We start from the raw sequence: 26,102 nt of genomic DNA, 5'->3' as shown, positions 1-26,102 counted from the left end.
ACTGAGCAGCTTTATACTGAGCATTTTCCTAAGTAGCTTCTCTCTTCTGTTAATGTTCAGGTTCATGATGTTCCTGCTGAGGAGTCTTCTGCTGCTTTCTATCATGTTCTCCATGGGGAATGCAGACGGTAACCAATCGACCCTCATTCCTCTTCTAAAAGCTTGTTCTCTTGTGTTTAGAGATTGTGTCTGAGCGTTTACCAGCCATAATCACACAGATATTATTAAACATGTCAAGTTAATAACTGTGCTGGGAATATCAGGATAACCATGTGTTTCTGTACTGTATAGGCCGATTGGATGCCCCAGAGACTGGAGAAAGTCTGGCTCTCGCTGCTTCAGGTTTTTCTCCAGGTCTGTGAACTGGGTCACAGCAGAGGTAATGTGTTTGATGCAGTTGTAAGTGACTTCTGATCTGAGTGAAATGTCTAAACTTTGGATTGACCATTTAAAATAAAATGTGTCCTTCAGAGAAACTGTCAGAGTCTTGGTGGGAATCTGGCTTCTGTGCATAATCAAATGGAGAATGATGTTCTGCTGAGTCTGGTGCCGAGCTCCACACGCTGCTGGATTGGTGGCCATGATGGTGAACAAGTAGGCCTGAGACTTGTTTGTCTGTCAAGATCCTCCATTTAATGCTCTTAACATGCTGTTCTGTTAAATTTCTACCAAGTAATCTGATTCCCTCTCCTCAGGATGGACAGTGGTTGTGGTCTGATGGCTCGTCGTTTGGTTACACCAACTGGTGCTCAGGAGAGCCTAGTAGCGGGTCTGAGCACTGCTTGGAGATCAACTGGACATGTGAGTGGTTTGTGGTCCTCTTGGTGGCATAAACTCCTACAGTAACATTAAATGTCTCTGTCAAAGGATTAAAGTTGATCTTTAAGTGTGTACATGACCGTGTTATCGCCACTGATCTAAATATGATTTCTACTCTACAGCGACCGTTGCTGGAACAATGGGGCTGTTCGACCACAATGGGCTATTTGTGTGCTAAAGATCTTAGATGTCATGGTGGTGATTAGGTTCCAGTTTGCCTGTACTGCTCACTTCAATATCTGTACAGAAGTGTTAGTGTGACTGTATAACTTCACCTGAGTCTTCACACACTCTGTATCACACTTCAAACCAATAAAAGTGAGTAAATGGTGTATGCTGTGGTAAATCTGTCAGTGAAGTGTTCTGGGTAAGCTGTGCTGCTGGGATTAACCGGCTGTCGTTAGACTCGTTTCCACTATCGCACCAGAAGTGTATGAGCCAGGGCCAGTCGTTTTGATGGGGTCTGATGGGGTCAAAGTGGGGTTTTCTCGGGCCAGCGGCTGGCCTTTTTGGTACGCTGCCTACCTTATGCCAAATAGGGCCAGGGGCCTTTAGGGTGGAGTGAAAGGAGAGGCAGAGTGTGGTAAGCTGGTATACTGTCATTACATAGTATTCTGATTATACATGAGCCAAAATAAATGATGGTAAGAACCTACAGCTGTTCAGTTTAAGATGGGCTATTCCATTAAACACCTTTTATAGGCTAGGGGTCATTTTTGCTTAGAATCACCCTCATGTTTCCTTTTTTAAATGAAAGGTTGTTTCCTAAAATAGTTTAAGTGACAGTTCTTTACTGTGTCTTCCTTGATGTTTTGATAATGCATAATATTTATACCATATTAAAGAAACAGGCAGTAACAATTGACGAGAGGGGGGGGGGGGGTGTGTGAGAGAGACTGGGCAAAAAAAGCGCTCCCTTGACGGCTCTGTCGACGCTGTGAGCAGTTGACTTGCTTTCATTCTTTGTTGAAGATAATATAAATACAACAGAAAGACAAACTTTCTGTCCACTTTTGTAGGCTCAACACAATAGTGTCATATCTTGAATAAAATAGCCTAAACTATATAGAAGTCATGTAAAGAATTACAAATATCAGATAAAATGATCCATTATAAAACAAAATGCTAGAGGTACATACAAATAAATTAAACCATTTCTAGCCATTTAATGTTCTGTTTATAAAGGCGTCTCTGAAAAACAGATTTGAGAAATTTTCTAAAAACAATAACAGAGGAGGTTTGAAATATTATTGATAAAGTATTAGGACCCGATGATTTTAATCAAATCGTGCAAACAGAGCATATTTGGTGAGTGAAACCAGAAACTCCCTTTCTGTCATCCAGTCCTGCAGCGCTGCTTTACAACTGGATTAGGAAAAAGCGAGCCATTGCTCCATGTTTTCAAGTTCTGCCCAGAGAGGTCCTGTTTTGATCCTCGATTGGTCTCGCAATCATGTGATGCGTTTTTCACAGGTCAGAGTTCACAAAGCTTGAACTTCGCAATGCAACGAACTGTGAAACTTGACGCATGACCTTGCGTTTCCAGTCTGGCGCAGTCATAGAAAGGAAGTCTATGGGGAGAAAAGTCCAGTGTGACCGAAGCTTGATGTTGGCTTTTCAGTTCTTGCATTTAAGATCCAAAACTGATCAAACTTGTTGATGTTTGAGGATTATCCGCTTGGGCAAAAGATGTAATGGTAGTGGATTTGAACACAGAGCTTATTATTTGCGATCTTCAAAAAAAGCCTATGAGGGGAAAAATCCAGTTTTATGCTAGCAGCTGATTGGCCTACAAAGTGATGTCAGAGTTCCTCCACTCTATGGTGTTAAGTCTATACCTGTATGTGTAAATATTTGCGCTAAAAATGCTGGCATGGGATCTTACCTGCCAACAAACTATATATACCACACCTTTAAGTCTAAAGCTGTAGTCCCCATAGACTTCCATTCATACCCACTCGAATGCGTCAGACCGGAAACGCAAGGTCATGTGTCAAGTTTCGCAGGTCGCTGCGGTGCGAAGTCCAAGCTTGGTGAACTCTGACCTGCGAGATCGCATCACTTGACTGCGTGAGACCAATCGAGGATCAAAACATGACCTCTATGGACAGAACTTTAAAACATGGACCAATCGCTCGCTTTTTAAATTTTTAATAATCTTGTTTAATCCCGCCCCTTTTCACATCACCGGACGACAGAATTTCACCTTATCAAACTCTAGTGTGACCGCAGCTTCAAACATGAATGTTCTACACACTCTTAACCGGCTCCCCAATAAATAAAGGAATGATGACTGCATAAAGTACAGCAGCACAGCTTACCCAGAACACTACTCGGGTCCATTCTTTGTATGTGGATTACTCAACTAGATGGATTTGTTTATTTTCGATTTGACTTGATCCAGGATAGTTTCATTCTTCAAAACTCATCTGAGATTGGTTCATAGCAACAGATCTGGTAGCTCAAACCTGCTTGGGAGCAGGTTCATGTCATATAAACAGAATTACATCGGGTCAGTTCAAGCAAAGATAATACTGAAAGTGTGTACTGAATGCTGATATTTTCTTACAGTAGTAGTTATATACAGATGGGAAAATAGTAAATACATTACATCTATAAAAGTCAAAAAATTATTAAATCCTAGGCAATCTATACACTGTAAGGGTCCATCTATTAGTCCTATGACGAAACTAACAGCATGGGTGAAGGTTAAATGCGTGTAAGCCTTTTAGCACATGTGAAAAGAAATATTTTTACACATTAAAATTTAATTTAATTTGTTTCCAACTCCAAATTTTAATCTGATTTATTCTAAATTATCTCTAATTTATAATAATTTTAGATTTAGATTCATCTAATTCAACTGATCACCTTATAGGTCGTGATCAGGTCTCATTTAGATTGGTTAACCTAATAAATTCTTATTTTCAATTAATGGTTCATCTTTACCCGAAGTCGCTTAGAGTCTATACGCTGGCCAGTTTCATCTGCTGACGGACACATCCTCACCAGTTCTGATTCTTAGCATATAGGCTAATTTCCTTTAAGTAATAATAGGCCGCTCCATGCTAGCACAATTCTTAAAGAAAGTTTCATTTAGCCCGTAGGTTATATCATACTTATTCAGTGATTGTCAGAAATCAACAGGTCTCTAGAGCTGTGCCATGCTCCATCTTTGAGCCTGAATGTATGACTAATCCTGGTCGTAGGCTGCAGAAACATCAGCCTAAACAATCTACTAGATTTAAATGATTTCAGGAGATATAAGAATTAAACAAGAATTTTACATTTGTCAGGCAAAGAGTTTCCATTCCAATTCACAAACCAATCAAGATTGTACTACAGCAATTATTCAAACATCCATTCAAGAGTTAGGATGAATACCAGACCATGTAGAAATACATTGCAGCATAGTCCTGATGCAGAACTCAGAGACTCACTAGCTGCGTTGGGCTATCCTGTCTACAGACTCCCACATACACTTCTGCACCCTTTACCTAAATACTCAAATCATCATAAATTCAAGACATAAAAGCTTCACCGAGCCTCTTGCCTGGTCATGAGTTAATGTAAAGACCATTTTTTCTGGAGTGAAGCATCTGGCAAAGATCTTATCCAAGTCAAAACCCAAATTAACTGATATAAGGGAGATTGTAAAATATTACAGTGAAATTAAGACCCCTTTACCAATCACAGAGACATTAAAAATGACACCAAACATGAATATAAAGCACAAGATACATCATATTAAAACTTATTCTGTGTGGACTGAGTGAGCTGCTCTGGTGGAGAAGGAAAAGTCCAGGGCAAAGAGAGGGGCACAGGATGCATAGGGACAGAACTGGTTTTCTAGCTGATCTCAGATTAGAAAGTTTGTTTTAGTGCTTGACCATTCTTGTGGTCTCGTCTCAAGGGGAGTTCCATAAGGGTTTTCAGGGTTTAATATTATGGAGAGATACAGCAATCCTTTAACACTGAAAATGAAAGTATGAAGACTACCACCTCGTAATTCAAAGAGAATTTGATATGAACTTCAGAAACCACCGCTTACATGAACAATGTTCGACTTTTCAAAAAAAAAAAAAAAAAAAAATTTATGCAGGCATGCATTTATTGCTAAGATGCCAGGGAGTTGCAAAACTTGGACACCTTTACCAAGATCAAATTATTCCTTACACAGATTTAGAATAATAATTAATTAATGTAGGAATACGCTTGACAATGTTTAAAGTCTGCAGTTCAGAACAAACGTGGAAAGTTGTGGATGTGGTTTAGCTAACATGGTTAATTGAATATCAGTCAGATGTCATTACGCTGCGGTGCCATCAGCCAATAAATGCATTGCTGATCATGACTGAGGACCGATAGATCTGTCCTTCACAACACACAGCGATCTCAGATCAGTTCATCCAGACATTTTAATCTAATTCACGAACTTGAACCAAATTAGCCAGAGATCAGTTATCAAGATTAACTGATCCAGGATCTGCCAAGTCATCGGAGCAAGGTACAAAGAATGGACCCCTAACCAGACACCACTGCTTACTAAAATAGCATACACCATTTACTCACTTTTATTGGTTTGAAGTGTGATACAGAGTGTGTGAAGACTCAGGTGAAGTTATACAGTCACACGAACACTTCTGTACAGATATTAAAGCAGAACAGGCAAACTGGAACCTAATCACGACATCTAAGATCTTTAGCACACAAATAGCCCAGTGGGTCGAACAGCCCTGATTGTTCCAGCAACGGTCCGCTGTAGAGTAGAAATCATATTTAGATCAGTGGCGATAACACGGTCATGTACACACACTTAAAGATCAACTTTAATCCTTTGACAGAGACATTTCATGTTACTGTAGGAGTTTATGCCACCAAGAGGACCACAAACCACTCACATGTCCAGTTGATCTCCAAGCAGTGCTCAGACCCGCTACTAGGCTCTCCTGAGCACCAGTTGGTGTAACCAAACGACGATCCATCAGACCACAACCACTGTCCATCCTGAGGAGAGGGAATCAGATTACTTGGTAGAAATTTAACAGAACAGCATGTTAAGAGCATTAAATGGAGGATCTTGACAGACAAACAAGTCTCAGGCCTACTTGTTCACCATCATGGCCACCAATCCAGCAGCGTGTGGAGCTCGGCACCAGACTCAGCAGAACATCATTCTCCATTTGATTATGCACAGAAGCCAGATTCCCACCAAGACTCTGACAGTTTCTCTGAAGGACACATTTTATTTTAAATGGTCAATCCAAAGTTTAGACATTTCACTCAGATCAGAAGTCACTTACAACTGCATCAAACACATTACCTCTGCTGTGACCCAGTTCACAGACCTGGAGAAAAACCTGAAGCAGCGAGAGCCAGACTTTCTCCAGTCTCTGGGGCATCCAAATCGGCCTAAACAGTACAGAAACACATGGTTATCCTGATATTCCCAGCACAGTTATTAACTTGACATGTTTAATAATATCTGTGTGATTATTGCTGGTAAACGCTCAGACACAATCTCTAAACACAAGAGAACAAGCTTTAGAAGAGGGAATGAGGGTCGATTGGTTACCGTCTGCATTCCCCATGGAGAACATGATAGAAAGCAGCAGAAGACCCTCAGCAGGAACATCATGAACCTGAACATTAACAGAAGAGAGAAGCTACTTAGGAAAATGCTCAGTATAAAGCTGCTCAGTAGCTCTTGATGCCTAAAATCACCTTGGTCTTCAGATTGGTCACCTTCAGTGAAGCTTCAGATGAAGAGTGTGTAAAGTTGCTGAATCAGCCCTGCTGTCAAATACACTCACTGATCAACTAATACAGGTGATACAGATTGAGCTGAAGATCAACACAGGTGAAGGAAAATTACTGGCAGAAACAAACAGAAAACACTGGGAACAAGTCAAGCTGTGGCGTCTGCCCTGTTTAAATCTGAAATGGTCGTATATGAATATATTTAAATGATTGCTGATATAATTAAACATACATAGTGGGAAAATAAATGTAAATGGCCAAGATTATGGAGTGACTGTAAAACACATTATTTTACTGACGTGAAACACATCTAATCACGAGGATTAATCTTAGCCTGGTTGTTTGCTTGCTCTGGATCAGCCCTAGCTGCAAAGGATAAATCTCCATATAACGATTATTCAGCTTAATTTAGCCCACTTTCATGCAACTGAGTCCTGGCTAAATTCAGCAGAGATAGCCTCAAAATCCCAGCTTGAAGCTGCGGTCACACTTGACTTTTCCTCCCATAGACATTCCATTCATACGCACGCGAATACGTCAGACCGGAAACGCAAGGTCATGTGTCCAGTTTCGCATGTTTGTTGCGGTGCAAAGTTCAAGCTTGGTGAACTCTGACCTGCGAAATCGCATCACTTGAATTGCGTGAGACCAAACGAGGATCAAAACAGGACCTCTCTGGACAGAAATTTAAAGCATGTTCTTCTTCTTCTTCTCATGAGTTTTATCGGCGGTTGGCATACAACTTCTAGGTTCATTACCGCCACCTGCTGGATAGGAGTGTGGGCCATGATCGCGCTTTCTATCCATCTTTAGAATATTTGAAAAATAAAACTAAAATTTCCACCTACACCACTTATATTTAAATTCTTTTATCTAATTTAGTCATTTAAAAAAAAAGAATTAAAACTCTATACAGTCCTCATCTGCCTTATTTTTAACATTTTACCAAATTAAAATTCATATGAACTCTTTTCAAATTTAAAATAAAATAGTTTCCTTTCACTATTGTACTTTGGACAGATCTAATAACGTGTCCCACAGTTTCTTCTTGCCCACAATAATCACATTTTGCAGTCTAATGTTGTTTCATTTTGTACAATGTACTGTTGAGTCCTGTATGTCCAAATCTAATTCTTGAAATTATACTCTCTTCCCTCCTACTTCTACTTGTTTCTCTTCCTTTATCCACATTTCTTTGTATATTAAACAACCACCTCCCATTTTTTCCTTCCTCCCATTGTTTTTGCCACCTATTTTTTAAAAGTAGCTTAATTAAAACCTTCATCTCACTTTTACTATATTTTACTTCCATGTCTATAATTGATTTTCTTGTTGCTTCTTTAGCACCTTCGTCTGCCAACTCATTCCTTGTTATTCCACTATGAGCTGGAACCCAACAGAACTGAACTTCTAATCCCATCATCTGAATGCGATATAGTGTTTGCAATATCTCAATCAATATATCCTTTCTGCTTTCAGATTGTCCACTCTCTAATGTCATCAATGAGGAATTTGAGTCTGAACATACCAATGCTCCTATAGGAGCCATATTACTTTTCACTTAATTATAATGTTTATTTGTATTAGTTTGGGTTTCACAGTGAGGTTTAATGTTTTAGTCACTGAGCCTACCTTGCACCTGCTAGACCAAAATAAGGTCCATGCACAATCACACAGGTGTTAGGAGGAGAGAAGGAGAGTGGGTAGCTGTACTTTTTTGTTGACCGCCACAGCACAAGCACATCGCCACGCCACGCCACAGCAACCGCAACAACCCTGTACACTACAATAAATCAGCTCCATAGACAACTGGTATTTAACCACAAATTCATGTTTTGTTATCATGTTCAACTATATATATAAAGTTGGGCTAAAAACATCTTGGGCTCAGCGTGTCTGTATCAGCCATCAGCGCGTCACAAATTAAAAGGACCCTCACTGCCTCTCCAGCGACTTGAGGACAATTCAGGAAGTCGCAATAGCTCCTAATGGGTTTGTGTTTCTCAACCCATTGAAGTGCCAACAGTATGCCACCATTTCTCCAGTATAAACTGACAGATCATCTGAGATTCTTTTAATAACTTTATTTTAAAATCTATTACTGTGTATGCTACCCCCACTCTGTTTCCTCTATCTTTAGATGCATCTGTATATATTAAAACATGATTAAAATATTTGTCTTTAAGAGATGTGTTGCACCATTTGAATATTAATATTGCCCCTCTGCACTCTTATCTCTTCTCTTTACCAGTGATGTATCAAACAATGGGTTTTGGTAGTAACCATTCAGGAATAATTGACCATGGTACTGTTGGACTAATGGACATCTTGTTTAGTTCCATTTCTTCTGCCTCTTTTGGTACAATCCACCCAAAACTCTTGATATCTGACTTTCCTTTTTCCCAACAAGGTTTTAACACTTCCTTAACTGGATGATCAAGTTATGTCCCGGTATATTGACCCAGTAATTCATTGTCAATTGGACTTTCCTAATTTCTAGTGGCATTTTCCCCAGTTTTCAATCTGAAGAGCGGCTGTAGGAGTAGACCTTATAGCCCCTGGTATTAATCGCAATGCCTTTAGACTGAATTTTATCTAGTTCCCTTAATAAACTTACATTAGCAGATTGAAATACTATACGACCATAATCCAGTATTGATCTAATTAAACCAATATACATTTTTTTCATTGCAACCCTTTCAGCTCCCCAGTCTTTACCCAGCAATTACATTCTGTGCTTTCCTGCATTTATCCACAATTTTCTCAATGTGTACTTCAAAATTGAGCTTCTCATCATACCATACCCCTAAACACTTAAAACATGAAACTCTTTCTATATCTTGTCCATATCATTTCAGAATTAACTCCTTGTTATACTTTTGTTTTGAAAAAAATACTGTCTTTGTTTTTTCAACAGAGAATCTAAATCCCCACTTATATGACCATTTTTCAACCACTTCTATAGCTGTTTGCATTTTTTAACCACAAAATCTACATTCCTTGCCCGTTTCCAGATTGCACCATCATCTGCAAACAAAGAACAACCTATTCCTTTCTCAATATCTGAAAATATATTAATTATGAATGAAATAACAAAGGGCTAATTATGCTTCCTTGAGGAGTACCATTTTCCACACACTTGTTTCTAGAGACACTTTCCCTAATCTTAACTTGTATAGTTCTTCCAAATCAAAAGTCTTTAATAAATCTCACCATGTTTCCATTAATCCCTGCTTTCTTTAATTTAATTATCAACCCCTCTCTCCACATCATGTCATAAACTTTCTCGATATCCAGAAAAACCGCTACTACCTTTTCTTTATTAATCTGTGCTCTCCTTATTTCATACTCTAACACACTGTAGAATCTATAGTACTTCTCCCTTTCCTGAATCCATTTTGATAACTGACAATATATCCTTTAGTTTCCATATAATGTTAACCTTTTATTAATCATTTTCTCCATAACCTTACATATATGAGAGGTTAATGCAATTGGTCTATAATCAATTGGGTTTATTACCTCCTTTCCCTGCTTTACATATTGGAATGATTACTGCTTCTTTCCATATTCTAGGTAATTTACCACTCTCCCATACCCTATTATAAAAATCCGTAAAATATCTTTAGATATCTCACTTAAATTAGACATCATTGTATAGCAAACCTGATCTTTACCTGGAGCAGACACTCTATTGTTCCTTAATACATAATTTAACTCATCAATATTAAAAGGTCAATTCAATACCTCATTCACATTTTCATGATCATTACAATCTCTGTATTTTGATAGTTTCCTCACGTCCTCTTTTTTCCTTTTCAGTAAGGTTTTCTGTACTATGAACTTTAACAAACGATTGCACTAGCATTTCTGCTTTTTCTTTTTCTGTTACAGCTGTTTTTCCACTATCAGTTAATGTTGGGAAACTATACTCTCTCCTAACACCATTCATTTTCCTTACCAGTCGGATTCCCAGTGAGCTACTCTCTGAAAGCAAATGTAATGAGTTTGCTCATTTCTTTACTGACAAGATCAATAATATCAGAAAGACAATCAGCTCATCCAATCAGCCAAATTGTGTCGACGTCAGACTAGCTCAACCACAACTTAAGAAATCAGACATTATGTCCGATTTCATGGCAATTAATGGCAAAATCTTAGAAGAGATTGTGCAAATTATGAAAACATCAACCTGCAGTCTCGACACGCTCCCCACATCATTCTTTAAAACGGTGTTTACCTGTTTAGAAATGGATCTTCTAAAAGTGGTAAATGCTTCACTTCTCTCAGGGATTTTTCCTAACTCACTTAAAACTGCAGTTGTTAAACCCCTCTTGAAGAAGAGCAACCTGGATAACACCATATTGAGCAATTACAGGCCCATCTCAAATCTCCCTTTCATTGGCAAAATCATTGAAAAAGTTGTTTTTAACCAGGTTAACAAGTTCCTAAACTTCAAGGGGTGTTTAGACAATTTTCAATCTGGTTTCAGACCACATCACAGTACAGAGAGCGCCCTTATAAAGATAATCAATGACATCCGCCTAAATACAGATTCAGGCAAACTTACAGTGCTGGTACTGCTCGATCTCAGTGCTGCATTTGACACTGTCGATCACAGCATACTTCTGGATAGGCTGGAAAACTGGGTTGGGCTGTCTGGGACGGTCCTCAAATGGTTCAGATCTTACCTTGAAGGAAGAGGTTACTATGTCAGTATAGGTGACCATAGGTCGAGGTGGACACCCATGACATGTGGAGTCCCCACAAGGCTCGATTCTGGCACCTCTCCTGTTCAACCTTTATATGCCCCCTCTGAGCCAAATAATGAGAAAGAACCAAATCTCCTACCACAGCTATGCTGATGACACTCAGATCTACCTAGCCTTACTGCCTAATTGACACCCTCTGCCAATGCATTGATGAAATTAACAATTGGATGTGCCAAAACTTTCTTCAGTTAAACAAAGAGAAAACTGAAGTCATTGCGTTTGGGAACAGAGATGAGGTTCTCCAGGTGAATGCGTACCTTGGCTCTAAGGGTCAAACAACAAAAAATAAGGTAAAGAATCTTGGTGTGACTCTGGAGTCAGATCTGAGTTTTAATAGTCATATCAAAGCAGTTAGTAAATCAGCATACTATCATCTCAAAAACACTGCAGGAATCAGATGCTTTGTTTCCAGTGAAGACTTAGAGAAACTTGTTCATGCTTTTATCAGCAGCAGAGTGGATTACTGTAATGGCCTCCTCACTGGCCTTCCCAAAAAGACAGTCAGACAGTTGCAGCTCATCCAGAACGCTGTGGCCAGAATTCTGACCAGAACCAGGAAATCAGAGCACATCACACCTGTCCTCAGGTCTTTACACTGGCTCCCAGTCACATTCAGAATAGATTTTAAAGTATTATTACTGGTCTATAATCACTAAACGGCCTAGGACCTCAATACATTACAGATATGCTCACTGAATACAAACCAAACAGATCACTCAGATCTTTAGGATCAAATAGATTAGAAATCCCAAGAGTTCAGTCAAAGCAGGGTGAATCGGCTTTCAGCTACTACGCCCCTCGCTGCTGGAATCAGCTTCCAGAAATGATCAGATGTGCTCCAACCTTAGGCACATTCAAATCAAGACTGAACACACATCTGTTTATCTGTGCCTTTACTGAATGAGCACTGTGCTACGTCCGACAGATCGCACTACTATGTTTTTCTCTTCTTTTTCATTCTTTTATAACATTTTATCAGCTTTTATTTTATTTTATTTTTATTCTTACCATTTCTATTATTTGTTTTTATTTCTCTTATACTTGTTTCTTTTATTCCTGTTTATGTAAAGCACTTTGAATTGCCACTGTGTATGAAATGTGCTATATAAATAAACTTGCCTTGCCTTGCCTTGCCTTACCATACCCCAAACCCTGCGAATATCCGTTTCTCTACCCACAGTATTGCAAAACTGTCTCCAATAGTCTCTTTTTGCTGTCTTAATTGTTCTTCTCACCAACGCTTGTGCCTTTCTATAACTAATTAATTCCTCAAAATTAAGGGTTCTTTAAAGTCTTTTAAATGCTTTGTTTCTTTCTTTTTTTTTGTAATATTTTGTTTTATTTACCATTTTTATAAGATTTTTAACAAACACAGTACAATACAAATAATAATACAAAAATAATAATAAATAGAATACAAATAATTGACATTAGCCCCATCCCACCCCCTCAAAAAAAAGAAAAAAAAAACAACAACAACAAAGGGAGGAATCGTCTCAGTTATCAAATATATATAAGTATACACATGACCTTTGTTTCTTTCTTTAACTGTTTTTCCACATTCATCTGTCCACCATGGAACAATTCTTCTTTTCTTATTTCCTACTCTCTTTGGAATTGATTGAATCGCAGCTTCTATTAAAGCTTCACTTATACACTGATTAACTTCTTCTATTTCTTGACTACTCTTGATTTCCATCATCAAATCCTCACTTAAGGTGCGGTCACACTTGACTTTTCCTTCCATAGACTTCCATTCATACGCACGCGAATGCGTCAGACCGGAAACGCGGGGTCATGCGTCGAGTTTCGCATGTTGCTGCGGTGCAAAGTTCAAGCTTGGTGAACTCTGACCTGGGAAATCGCATCACTTGACTGCGTGAGACCAATCGAGGATCAAAACATGACCTCTCTGGCCAGAAATTTAAAACATGGAGCAATCGCTGGCTTTTTTAAATGTCTAATAAGCTTGTTTAATCCCGCCCCTTTTCGCAGCGCCGTACGACAGAATTTCGCACACACAAAGCCCAGTGTGACCGTAGCTTAAAGCTGCGGTCACACCGGGTTTTGTGTGTGCGAAATTCTGTCGTGAGGCGCTGCGAAAAGGGGCGGGATTAAACAAGCTAATTAGACATTTAAAAAAGCCAGCGATTGCTCCATGTTTTAAATTTCTGTCCAGAGAGGTCATGTTTTGATCCTCGATGGTCTCACGCAGCCAAGTGATGCGATTTCGCAGGTCAGAGTTCACCAAGCTTGAACTTTGCACCCCAGCAACCGGCGAAATTTGACGCATGACCCTGCGTTTCCGGTCTGACGCATTCGCGTGCGTATGAATGGAAGTCTATGGGAGGAAAAGCCCAGTGTGACCGCACCTTAATTTCTCTAAATTTAATCCAATCTGCTTTACTAAATATCCACCCTCCAGGTTTAACTATTTCATCCGACTTCATTTTCACTCCTACTTCCACAAAAATTGGGTAATGATCACTCCCTACAGTGCTTTCTTTTTTAACTTCCCACCAACAATCCCCAGCTATTGATTCAGAACAAGAGTAATATCCACTGCAGATTCTTTCCCATTTCTAACATTTATTCTAGTACCATCTCCGTTATTAACACATACTAAATTTTTTCTATACATTAATTCCTAATTTAAAGCATGGAGCAATCGCTGGCTTTTTAAATGTCTAATCATCTTGTTTAATCCCGCCCCTTTTCGCAGCGCCGTACGACAGAATTTCACACACACAAAGCCCGGTGTGACCGTAGCTTGACCCAGTCTGCGTTTCTTCCAGTTTCTGCCAGTAATTTCCTGCACCTGTGTTGATCTTCAGCTTAATCTGTTTCACCTGTATTAGTTGATCAGTGAGTGTATTTGACAGCAGGGCTGATTCAGCAACTTCACACACTCTTCATCTGAAGCTTCACTGAAGGCGACTATCTGAAGACCAAGGTGATGTTAGGCATCAAGAGCTACTGAGCAGCTTTATACTGAGCATTTTCCTAAGTAGCTTCTCTCTTCTGTTAATGTTCAGGTTCATGATGTTCCTGCTGAGGAGTCTTCTGCTGCTTTCTATCATGTTCTCCATGGGGAATGCAGACGGTAACCAATCGACCCTCATTCCTCTTCTAAAAGCTTGTTCTCTTGTGTTTCGAGATTGTGTCTGAGCGTTTACCAGCCATAATCACACAGATATTATTAAACATGTCAAGTTAATAACTGTGCTGGGAATATCAGGATAACCATGTGTTTCTGTACTGTACAGACATCTTTGGATGCCCCAGAGGCTGGACAAGATCTCGCTATCGCTGCTTAAGGTTTTTCTCCAGGTCTGTGAACTGGGTCACAGCAGAGGTAATGTGTTTGATGCAGTTGTAAGTGACTTCTGATCTGAGTGAAATGTCTAAACTTTGGATTGACCATTTAAAATAAAAATGTGTCCTTCAGAGAAACTGTCAGAGTCTTGGTGGGAATCTGGCTTCTGTGCATAATCAAATGGAGAATGATGTTCTGCTGAGTCTGGTGCCGAGCTCCACACGCTGCTGGATTGGTGGCCATGATGGTGAACAAGTAGGCCTGAGACTTGTTTGTCTGTCAAGATCCTCCATTTAATGCTCTTAACATGCTGTTCTGTTAAATTTCTACCAAGTAATCTGATTCCCTCTCCTCAGGATGGACAGTGGTTGTGGTCTGATGGCTCGTCGTTTGGTTACACCAACTGGTGCTCAGGAGAGCCTAGTAGCGGGTCTGAGCACTGCTTGGAGATCAACTGGACATGTGAGTGGTTTGGTCCTCTTGGTGGCATAAACTCATACAGTAACATTAAATGTCTCTGTCAAAGGATTAAAGTTGGTCTTTAAGTGTGTACATGACCGTGTTATCACCACTGATCTAAATATGATTTCTTCTACTCTACAGCGAACCGTTGCTGGAACAATCAGGGCTGTTCAACCACAATGGGCTATTTGTGTGCTAAAGATATTGCATGTCGTAATTAGGTTCCAGTTTGCCTGTACTGCTCACTTAATATCTGTACAGAAGTGTTAGTGTGACTGTATAACTTCACCTGAGTCTTCACACACTCTGTATCACACTTCAAACCAATAAAAGTGAGTAAATGGTGTATGCTGTGGTAAATCTGTCTGTTGTATAAAGATTTGAGATGTAAGCAGTGGTGTTCTGGGTAAGCTGTGCTGCAGTACTTTGTGCTATCATTTCTTTTTAACCGTGCACTGCTTCCATGTTGCGTTCTTCATCTACACAGCAGGTATGTGACATGGGCAAGTCTAGTTATCCATGACTAGTTTTACATGCTCCCTTACCCAAGCTTTTCCTAAAATCAGTGTCCATTGACCATATTTGGAAGGGTTGTGAAACGAGCTGTTCTGATGCTCTTTTGGTTCAGTTCTCTCACTAAGTGACACTCTAAATTATTGTTCATTTGTTAATTCAATTATGCAAGTGAAAAATTAAATTGTCAGCAAGCGTTTTCAATCCACCTGGTTAACCTGATTTTCCTTTTGAAACAGTTGTTGTGGATGAAAACAGGTTTTAGACAAAAGCGTCAGGCTCGACTTGTTTAGTGGTGTCTATAAATAAAGAAATCCAATGCCATCAAGTTTTATAAATGAAGCAGGTAATGCATATGAGGTTAATCAAGGGTGGGGGGGGTCAAACAAAGCGTACATAGTAAATCAAAGATGTAAAAGACAAACTGGTGTTGTACAGGTAAACCTGCACCTTACAAACAGCTGCAAGGTTTCTCAGTGTATTGTGCCTGAACACCAGCATTTGTAAGAGTGAGAATATTGACAGAAGTGGTCTGGTTGGTTATTCAGCAACAGAGTGAGAAACGCTAAAATGTACTACAGTAAACCATTAGCTGGCAGTTAGCACGCTGCAACTCTTTGGTTTGCCATGAAAGCTAAACAGGGTTGTGTCTGGTCAATATCTGGATGGGAGGCCATATGGGGAAAAACTAGGTTGTTGCCAGAAGTGGTGTGGGTGAGTCCAGCAGGGGGTGCTCAGCCTGTGGTCTGTGTGGGTCCTAATGCCCCAGTATATTGATGGGAACTCTCTATACTGCTCAGTGAGCACCATCTTTCAGATGAGATGTTAAACTGAGGTCCTGACTCTCTGTGGTCGTTTAAAATCCCGGGATGTCATTTAAAGAGTAGGGGTTTAACCCCAGCATCCTGGGCAATTGATGAAACCTAACATATAACAATCTTATCACTAGTATTAGATGTTTTACAACAAAATAATTTTAATAACTTCACTAAATAATAATAATATTCTGATATAAAATATTTACAGAACAGAAGAGTGACGACTGTTTCAGCCTGCTGTGGTTTGTCAACAGAAGTTTAATTATCAGTATTATACAATTAGTTACAAAGAGATTCAAGAACTTACCTGCTGAAAAAATAATCTACTGCATTACGGTTACATATTAGGGAATTTAGTTACAGTTACTCATAATGTACTTGTCCTAAATACTGTAAATAAACTCAACAAATATTCAGAGAAGGAGAGAAATGGTATTTTAGTATATAAATGATTTACAAATTCGACTAATGGTCCATCACATTCACCCTGGAGCAAATAAAATGACATTAGTTCTGCGTTTCTGTTACAATTTGCTAAATAAAATATGCTTTTTTCAGATTTGAAACACTTTTAATCATCAACAAATCAATCATTGCCGTCATGAAGCATTGAAACACCCTGTGAAACACCTCAAATATTACTACAGTAAACACCACAGTAAATGCTGTTGTTCAATTCATCTTTATTGCTATAGCTCTTTTACAATGTAGCTTGTGTCAAAGCAGCTTAACATAGAAGAAAAGAGATGAAGACGACATAATATTTCTGAATTGTATGAAAAAGACGAAAATAACCTTACTGCAGAAAACTTAATTAAAAATTATAAAACAGTACCTCTTCCCAACAGGGAAAACCAGCAGTACTCAGGAATGCATGATTATATGCTGTCATGGCTTTGCAGTCAATAAATGTGATTATAATGGAAGTCAATTGCCGCGTTTACACAATCGCACCTAAAGCGAACTTGCCAGGGCGAACCAGGACAAGTCATGTTTCCACTGTCACTTCCAAGGCCGGTAAAGGGCCTTTTACTCAGTCTGCATTTGTTCCAGTTTCTGCCAGTAATTTCCTTCACCTGTGTTGATCTTCAGCTCAATCTGTATCACCTGTATTAGTTGATCAGTGAGTGTATTTGAGAGCAGGGCTGATTCAGCAACTTCACACACTCTTCATCTGAAGCTTCACTGAAGGTGACTATCTGAAGACCAAGGTGATTTTAGACATCAAGAGCTACTGAGCAGCTTTATACTGAACATTTTCCTAAGTAGCTTCTCTCTTCTGTTAATGTTCAGGTTCATGATGTTCCTGCTGAGGAGTCTTCTGCTGCTTTCTGTCATGTTCTCCATGGGGAATGCAGACGGTAACCAATCGACCCTCATTCCTCTTCTAAAAGCTTGTTCTCGTGTTTAGAGATTGTGTCTGAGCGTTTACCAGCCATAATCACACAGATATTATTAAACATGTCAGTTAATAACTGTGCTGGGAATATCAGGATAACCATGTGTTTCTGTACTGTATAGGCCGATCTAGATGCCCCAGAGACTGGAGTAAGTCTGGCTCTCGCTGCTTCAGGTTTTTCTCCAGGTCTGTGAACTGGGTCACAGCAGAGGTAATGTGTTTGCTGCAGTTGTAAGTGACTTCTGATCTGAGTGAGAATGTCTAAACTTTGGATTGACCATTTAAAATAAACATGTGTCCTTCAGAGAAACTGTCAGAGTCTTGGTGGGAATCTGGCTTCTGTGCATGATCAAATGGAGAATGATGTTCTGCTGAGTCTGATGCCGAGCTCCACACGCTGCTGGATTGGTGGCCATGATGGTGAACAAGTAGGCCTGAGACTTGTTTGTCTGTCAAGATCCTCCATTTAATGCTCTTAACATGCTGTTCTGTTAAATTTCTACCAAGTAATCTGATTCCCTCTCCTCAGGATGGACAGGTGGTTGTGGTCTGATGGATCGTCGTTTGGTTACACCAACTGGTGCTCAGGAGAGCCTAGTAGCGGGTCTGAGCACTGCTTGGAGATTCAACTGGACATGTGAGTGGTTTGTGGTCCTCTTGGTGGCATAAAACTCCTACAGTAACATTAAATGTCTCTGTCAAAGGATTAAAGTTGATCTTTAAGTGTGTACATGACCGTGTTATCGCCACTGATCTAAATATGATTTCTTCTACTCTACAGCGAACCGTTGCTGGAACAATGTGGGCTGTTCGACCACAATGGGCTATTTGTGTGCTAAAGATCTTAAATGTCATGGTCGTGATTAGGTTCCAGTTTGCCTGTACTGCTCACTTCAATATCTGTTCAGAAGTGTTCACACTTCAAACCAATAAAAGTGAGTAAATGGTGTATGCTGTGGTAAATCTGTCAGTGTTAAGATTTCAGAGGTTAAGCAGTGGTGGGTAGTGTTCTGGGTAAGCGGTGTTGTACACAATCATAACTTTAAAAAAAATTCACCGGTTTCACGTTAAGTTGTTCTCTATCTACACTGTGACTTGTGCAAGTTTAATTATCCATAAATGGTTTTGTTCCTAAAGTCAGTGTCCATTATTGACCATATTTGGAAGGGTTGTGATTTGAGATGTTCAGATGCTCCTGCGGCTTAATTCTCTCTTAGTGACACTCTAAAATAATCCTACTTCACTTAATCCAATTGTTTGTAAAAGGGTTCATTTTTCAGCTAGCTGGTTTTGAAATCCACCAGATGAAGTCGTTTCTGAATCTGTTGCTGTGGATGAATAGAAGTTTAAGACTTAAGTGTCTGGTTTGAAATGAGTATTTGTCTAATTACATATCCAATGCCATAAAATTTTATCTATTAAGTAGGTAATGCTCTGGGTGTGTGTTTCAAACAATTCATACAAGGTAAATTTTAAAGATGTCTTTATATTAAAAAAAAAAAAAACTTGTACAGGTAAACATGCACCTTACAAACAACTTTAAGGTTTCTCAGCGCATTGTGCCTGAACACCAGCATTTATAAGAGTGATGTCAGTTGGTTTTAAACTAATAACCGGTCTGTAATCCTTCAGGATGCGCGAGGTTGCAGGAAAAAAAAAAAACTGGGATCGCTAACATCTACAGCAAGGGAATGACATCCGACGCTGTATAGAGTTTGTTGTCGTTTATTTATATAAATATCCTTTAACCGTTTGTTGCACAGAGATTTGGCAAACTTTAACGTTAAAGTGAGCGGTGTTCGTCTGACAGGTCTGTTTGCAATAGCACCCTCTCAATGGATCTTGGATTAGGACTGAAATGACCAAGCATCCAGCCACAAATGTACAACTATCTTATTACTAACAATCTCATTGAAACTCCAAGTGATTTTACAAGAGAGAAGTTGAAGGCCTACAAGTCTTTTGGATGCTGACAATGTTCTGTGTGGTCATGTGCAAGAAATAATCCTCCATAACCAGATTCAAAACTTTCTAGTGATAACCAAGGTTCTGCCTAGCCAAAGACAAGTAAAGAAGGCCTGGGTATCAAGCAGAACCACTGCATTCTGACAGTAAACTGCACCTGTACAGCAGGGTATGTGAACACTCATATTTACATTTCATTCTATGCATTCAGTGTCTGCAGTTTAATTCACCATATTAACTGCTTTTGCTGAAATCATTGCTGCAATCAAAAATTAGTAATATGTCTGATTCAGCATAGCGGGAACTTGCCTGATATAACTTGAGAACTGCAGAGTCCAGCATTGTTTAATTAGGTCCTCACTCCATTCAGCTCTTTTAGGTGGCTGTTAGTCAAACACGTCTTTGGTTGGCATTTAAAGCAGTGTGGTGTACGCTAAAGTTTAAGTTTTTTATTTTTGGACTTTCCGTGTCTATTTTGTTATCCGAGTGATGTAGATTGGTAATTCCCCTATGCTTGTAGGTAAATTGGGTAAGCTAAATTGTTCGTAGTGTGTATAGATTAGGGTTGGGCATCTAATGGCCCGTTTCCACTGAGTGGTACGGTTTGGTATGCTTTAATGGCCGTTTCCACTGTCAAAAGGCGTACCAGTACCACTTTTTCGGCACCCTTTCGAAAGGGTACCAAAAGGCGGAGCCACACACGCAGCTGAACGCTATTGGTTTACAGATACGTCATTCGCTTACGCAACAAGCCAGAATGAAACAAAAAACCCGCCATGTTTGAAGTACACAGCCGAGAGATTACAGCGGAATTATAAATACATATAGTAACGACCATGGTCGATCTGGGCTCAAACAAACCATGTCGTCATGATGAACAGCCACAAAGCCAAGAAGTAGAGCAGATTTACTCTGTGCCCTGTAGTTTTTTACGAGCCAGTCTGAGGCGCGAGCGGTTTCGCTTTCTTGTTAGCGCTCGTGCATGTCTAACATTATATCTGAAATAACAAACTTCTTGAGCTGATGATAATAACCTGCGCTTGATTATTGACGTGCTTTTGAAACCCGAACCCGTCAGACACTGACAAACCCGAGAGTGAAGCGCGAAGAAACAAAGGAGAAGCCGGAAAAAAAGGAGCACATTATTATTCAGCAAACATGAACAAAATGCCATGATTTAACTAACTTATTATCTTCACCTTTGGACTAATATGAACCGGGAATGACAGAATTACTGTCTAACAGAGGCTACATGTGCTGCTGAAGATTACAGACACAGATGAGAGGTTTACACTGACTGTGGGCTATATTTTGTGTTGTTTTGAACCTGAATACGGACAAAATGTCTGCTATATGTTGTTCTTCTGTAGTTGGGAACATATCAGAGAATGTAAGGGTCTGAATGTGTTTATATATGTTCATTTATTTAGTTATTTAATATGATTACAGACGGTCATTGATCTGCAGTTATAATCAACTCATGTTCATAGTAAAGTTAGTAATAAACATTTCTACACAATATTTATAGTGTGTAAAGCATCTGTGTTATGAGAAGAGCTTCTCATATGATATGTAAGTGACCTGTACAGCTTTATTGTAGACATTTCCTCGAGCGAGAATGACGTTGACTGAAACTTTCTGTCATACACCATGCCCACCAAAAGGGTACCCTTGTTAGTGGAAACGCAAGCCTGATAAAGGTGACCCGTACCAAACCGAACCGTACCGTACCAGTCAGTGGAAACGAGCCAAAAGCGATAATGCCGATCCGATACGCATCTCCATACAAAGTATATGATCCAATATATTAACGATACATTTGTGACATATTACGATACGATTTACACCCATATCACGATACAATGCGATAAATCAGCAATAACTAATTAGATCAAGTTTATGTGATGATGTGAAAGAGGATGCGGTGCCATTGAATGAGTTTGATTATTTAGTAACCAAGTAAAACCAAGACTTTTTTTTACAAACTGGCTTTTTCTCTCTGAGCCCGGGTGTTGGTTTACAGTACAGGGCCATTTTAGAACATATGGCACATATTATTTAAGTATTTCCAAGATAAACAGAATGTATAAGTGCAATAAATACTAAAAATATATATATATTTTGCACTCTTTCAACATAAAGGTTTACCATCGCACAACAAGAATTGTGATTTAGCTTTTCAACTATGAAAATAAGTTTTACAAAGATATATTCTGCCACTGAATATTCAAAACTTAACGTCGTGAACTAGCAGTGTTATGCTGCTTTAAAACATCACTGTCACTGTAAACAACAGGCTAATAAAAATAAAAAATGTAATTAAATACCTTAAAGTAAACAGGAGGACACCTTGTGGCCGTTTAGAATAGTGTACATTGGTCAGTCACCTTCAGTTAAAGGTTTTTCTTCAGAAATATCACAAGTGGTGCTCACTGCAGAGCTACGTGCGCAGAGCTGAGCTCCAGCTCCTCCTTCCTTGCACTACTTCTAGAAGTGATGTCACTGGGGGTTGGGGTTAGGGGTGGGGTGGGTGTACGCATTAGAACAGCTTATAGGAGGAGGAGCGAGAGCTCAAGCTCCTGCTTTCTGGAGCTCAAGTGGTTCTGCAGCGAGCAGTGTCTCAAATATCAACTGATCAACATGATCAGGGTGAAGCAAGCTATGCTGAGCTGTAACTATGTCTCCAGCTGTGCTGAAAACTCTTTCAGCTGATACACTTGTTGCTGGGATGGACAGATATCTCTTTGCTAAAGCTGATAGTAGTGGAAGATCTACTTGCAGTCTCCACCACTGCAACACATCCCCATCCAAACCTAAAGTGTCCCTCTCTATATATTTTAAGATTTCATCCTTAGCTTTCTCCCTGATGGTTTTGCTGGTGGTCTTGCACTCAGGAAATCTCCAAACATCTAGTCCATGGCAGTCTTTTTCTTCGGAGGGGCATCATCAACAGATGAGGGCAGAGGAGAGGCTTATCAGTACAGCTAAAAATATTCCTTTAATTTACAATCTTACTTTACTGTACTTCTGTACATTTCTGGCATTGTCTCCATTTAAACCAACCTGTCTTGTCTTCTTAGGAAGGGCTTCTGTCGCTTTCTGTTTCAGCTGTCTGGTCCTCATTCAGCATTGTGACACTGACCTCTTCCTTAAAAATGCATAAACATGGAAATTAATGCATATTTATACATTATTAGTTCTTAACTGCAATAATGATCTTACTTTAAATGTTCTTACCTCTCCATTCATCTGTACTACCTCGGTACCACCTCATCTGTACCACCTCGGCTTCATGATATGTATAACGGCCATCTGACACCACCTCTCATCTGGTTGGAATTGTCTCTGCAGTTTGGCTTGGATTGGAGAGATAATGGAGATTGTGGGATTAGTGTGGTTGCCATTTTCAGAGGTGACATTATTTTGATGATCTCTGGGATCAGTGTCATGTCATCTTCTGTCAAACTCGCCATAACCTCACGCCTCTTTATCTTCCTGGACAGCAGGGTGTTCAGTACAGCAGGCTGCTGCTCCCAGAAACGCTCCAACATGTCGAGGGTACTGTTCTGTCTGGTGGAAACGTCATAGATGAGCTTGGGAAGGTGTAACTGTGTCTGTATTTCATGTAGAAGTTGCCTTGGGGCTTTTGTGGAAAAAGGAAACAAGCTTCCTAACTTTCTCCACCAGCTCAGAGACACTGTCCTCCTTAAAGGCTTTTTGAGATGCCAAGTTCAAGGTGTGGGCAATGCATTTCACGTGCGGGTCCATCTTGGCACCAGCACCAGCCAGGATCATGTTTCCGGCGTTATCTGTGACTAACGCGGGACTCTTCTCTTCGATCTTCCACTTGCGGCACACATCCTGAAGTAAAACAGCCAGATTATTCCCTGTGTGAGGCTCGTTAAACACTGGTCTGCTGAACGTGGTTTTTGAGAACCCACTCGTCATCTATGTAGTGTGCTGTGACCGTTACATATGATGCTGTAGAGTATGATGTCCAGCCATCCACTGTAACAGCAACTCTTTGGGCTTTGTGCAGGGACTCCTCTATCTCTCTTCTTACTTTGTCATACAGAGCAGGAATCTGTTTATTAGAGAATAGCTTTCGGTTTGGTATCTTATAACGAGGCTCCAAGACATGGAGGAGGTGTTTTAAAACCTTCGTTCTCCGTGACACTATAAGGCTGAATATCTTTGCAGATGAACAATCCAATAGCATCCGTTATTGCCGTAGAGCGTGTGGAACTGTTAGCAAGCGGGGCACGGAAAAAACTTTCAATGCTTTTCTCACCACTTTTGGAGCTGATAGCTACAGGTGAATCAGAGCAGGGGATGCAGGAACACTGGAAGATGCTTCCACAACAACACCGTGGCGCCGCTTCAAGTGAGATATCAGATTAAGCCGTACTGCCTGTGTATTTTACAGATGCGCGGCACATTTTACAAATTGCATCTGTCTTGTCTAGTCGTCCATCTTTCTCGTAAAATCCGTAATGTTACCATACTTTAGATTTAAAACTCAGCGAGGAATAAATTATCTCAGCGTCCGACATGTTTGTTTTGCTTCTTGCGCTTTCTGACAATTAGGGTGCACCACTAGCTTCATCCGCACACCTGATACATTGAGTTGTAGTGTAAGTGTACACATCCGCAAGTCCGTTGCTAAGGCATACTTTATGTAGGTCGATTAAATTATGCGCCAAAAACAGGTTGGAAACACTTGTTAATAAATAAAAAAATACATTCTATATTAAAAAGATAAGTTATCGCAAAAAAAGATGCATCTCGATTTGCTTCCAAAATTTCATTCATCCTCTACTGCTCTACCGATGCACTCGCATAATGCACGTGCATGACCGCATATTGGTATGAGATATCATAACATATGCTAGATAACTTGGCAGTTTATTCCGCTGTGGAGACCCCCAGATTAATAATAGGGCCTAAGCCGAAAGAAAATGAATGAATGAATTCCAAAAGCTAAAACCCTCTGCAATGAAACGAAACTGAACAATAATTAGCCAAAACTGAAACTGCATTACTTAGTAATAAAATATACATTCTGAATTCATTAAAAACAAAGAACTCGCACATAAAAATTATCTTTAAAGCAAAGATTGATCCATAAATAATAAAATCAATAAGCAAATAATATAAAGTAAATATGAAAAGGTATGAATATAAAAAACATAAGAAAAAGAGAAGCAACAAATACTGGGTTAATGTTAATACTCAAACACAAACTTCATTATTTCCTTTCAGTCCTCTTCCGTGTTCCTTATGCTTGAGTACAAATGGGCAAGTGTTATTATTCAGAAACAAATATGGCGGATGGGATGACACTAATGATAGGTAAAGTCTAGATCGGATACGCAGCCGGCCGGAAGTGCGATATGCACATCAACATAGCAGCATTTTTTTTATGACACTATATAACCATAATTAATATTTTTACAGTACTGTAACGTTTGCGTTTAGGGTTGGGGTGGGGGTAGGTGTTAAAAAAATACAAATTGAGTAATTTAATAGATATCATAAATAAAATACTAACATAAATAAAAAAATGTACAACTACTGTTTTTACATTACTCTGACAGTTGGGTTTAGGGTTGGGCTAGGGGTAGACGTTAATAAAATACAATAAACGGGAAATTTAATAAATAAAATAAATAATTCTTGTTAACTTCTGGCCACAACCGTATCCGATCTAGCAACAACCCTAATGATAAAATGCATATTTCATAGGTTCGATTTCATTTTTATGATTTTTGTATATTACGAAATGTGATAATGTGATTTTACATTAGTTGACCATAAGGGAAATGTTGCTAACTTGCACTAAATATAGGCTTACGCTAGTTTTGTTGAAGAAAACCAGCAAACATGTAAATAAAATATGATAACAAAATGCTGGTGCCAGAAACTTACGTTATGTATAACAATGATTCAGAACGCTTCGTCGCAGGAGATATGGAAAAAATGAAAGCATTTAATGCTGAGGTAAAATCATAATGTTGTTATGAAAAAGGTTTGATTTGTAGATCAATAATTTTATAAATGGATAATTTTTTATTAATGAGTGTAATTCTCTTGTTAAGATTCTGTGGTCAATACACCACTGCACCTAATGATTAAGTTACTTTAATAAATAATATGAATGCTGGAGTGGGTGGTGGCTAGATCAGATATGGTTGCAGCCGGAGGTTAGGGAGAATTATTTATATTATTTATTATATTTCCCATTAATTGTATTTTATTTTAGTCTACCCTAAACCCAA

General features: G+C 39.3%; 3 protein-coding genes and 1 pseudogene across 4 annotated transcripts; 3 read left to right on the top strand and 1 right to left on the bottom strand.

Annotated features, from left to right (window-relative positions):
* Positions 1-302: 302 nt before the first annotated feature.
* On the top strand, positions 303-997 carry LOC130247426 (ladderlectin-like). Its single transcript, XM_056480648.1, has 4 exons — positions 303-379; positions 472-594; positions 696-801; positions 942-997. Exons 2-4 carry the CDS (start codon positions 520-522, stop codon positions 995-997), a joined length of 237 nt encoding a protein of 78 aa, XP_056336623.1. The 5' UTR covers positions 303-379; positions 472-519.
* Positions 998-5,377: 4,380 nt separating this feature from the next.
* LOC130213624 (galactose-specific lectin nattectin-like) lies at positions 5,378-6,457 on the bottom strand. Its single transcript, XM_056445370.1, is given in 7 exon segments — positions 5,378-5,543; positions 5,546-5,578; positions 5,721-5,826; positions 5,928-6,050; positions 6,143-6,231; positions 6,395-6,439; positions 6,442-6,457. Coding segments are annotated over 7 exon segments (456 nt in total). The 3' UTR covers positions 5,378-5,499.
* Positions 6,458-14,237: 7,780 nt separating this feature from the next.
* Positions 14,238-15,475, top strand: LOC130248039 (galactose-specific lectin nattectin-like). Of its 2 annotated transcripts, XM_056481553.1 has the most exons (6): positions 14,238-14,304; positions 14,387-14,454; positions 14,618-14,706; positions 14,800-14,922; positions 15,024-15,129; positions 15,271-15,475. In XM_056481553.1, the coding sequence occupies exons 2-6, from the start codon at positions 14,391-14,393 to the stop codon at positions 15,348-15,350; spliced, it is 462 nt and encodes a 153-aa protein (XP_056337528.1). In that variant the 5' UTR covers positions 14,238-14,304; positions 14,387-14,390; the 3' UTR covers positions 15,351-15,475. The 2 variants fall into 2 exon arrangements, with proteins under 2 accessions (XP_056337528.1, XP_056337527.1); XM_056481552.1 differs by lacking the exon at positions 14,238-14,304 and having other exon boundaries at positions 14,379-14,454.
* A 2,129-nt stretch (positions 15,476-17,604) lies between these two features.
* On the top strand, positions 17,605-18,838 carry LOC130248040 (ladderlectin-like; annotated as a pseudogene).
* Positions 18,839-26,102: the final 7,264 nt, after the last annotated feature.

The sequence above is a fragment of the Danio aesculapii genome, chromosome 20 (assembly GCF_903798145.1).
Source record: "Danio aesculapii chromosome 20, fDanAes4.1, whole genome shotgun sequence".
Taxonomy (NCBI): Eukaryota; Metazoa; Chordata; class Actinopteri; order Cypriniformes; family Danionidae; genus Danio; species Danio aesculapii.
The sequence above is the reverse complement of the archived record's forward strand: the minus strand, read 5'-3'. Positions and strand labels throughout refer to the sequence as shown.

What these genes read in the sequence shown, in the direction of transcription:
- LOC130247426 (XM_056480648.1), top strand. Translation starts at nt 520, where the DNA reads ATGGAGAATGATGTTCTGCTGAGTCTGGTGCCGAGCTCCACACGCTGC. An exon ending in GTGGCCATGATGGTGAACAA is followed by an intron (nt 595 to 695) that starts GTAGGCCTGAGA and finishes CCCTCTCCTCAG; the next exon opens with GATGGACAGTGGTTGTGGTC. An exon ending in CTTGGAGATCAACTGGACAT is followed by an intron (nt 802 to 941) that starts GTGAGTGGTTTG and finishes TCTACTCTACAG; the next exon opens with CGACCGTTGCTGGAACAATG.
- LOC130248039 (XM_056481552.1), top strand. Translation starts at nt 14,379, where the DNA reads ATGTTCAGGTTCATGATGTTCCTGCTGAGGAGTCTTCTGCTGCTTTCT. An exon ending in CTCCATGGGGAATGCAGACG is followed by an intron (nt 14,455 to 14,617) that starts GTAACCAATCGA and finishes TGTACTGTACAG; the next exon opens with ACATCTTTGGATGCCCCAGA. An exon ending in GTGGCCATGATGGTGAACAA is followed by an intron (nt 14,923 to 15,023) that starts GTAGGCCTGAGA and finishes CCCTCTCCTCAG; the next exon opens with GATGGACAGTGGTTGTGGTC.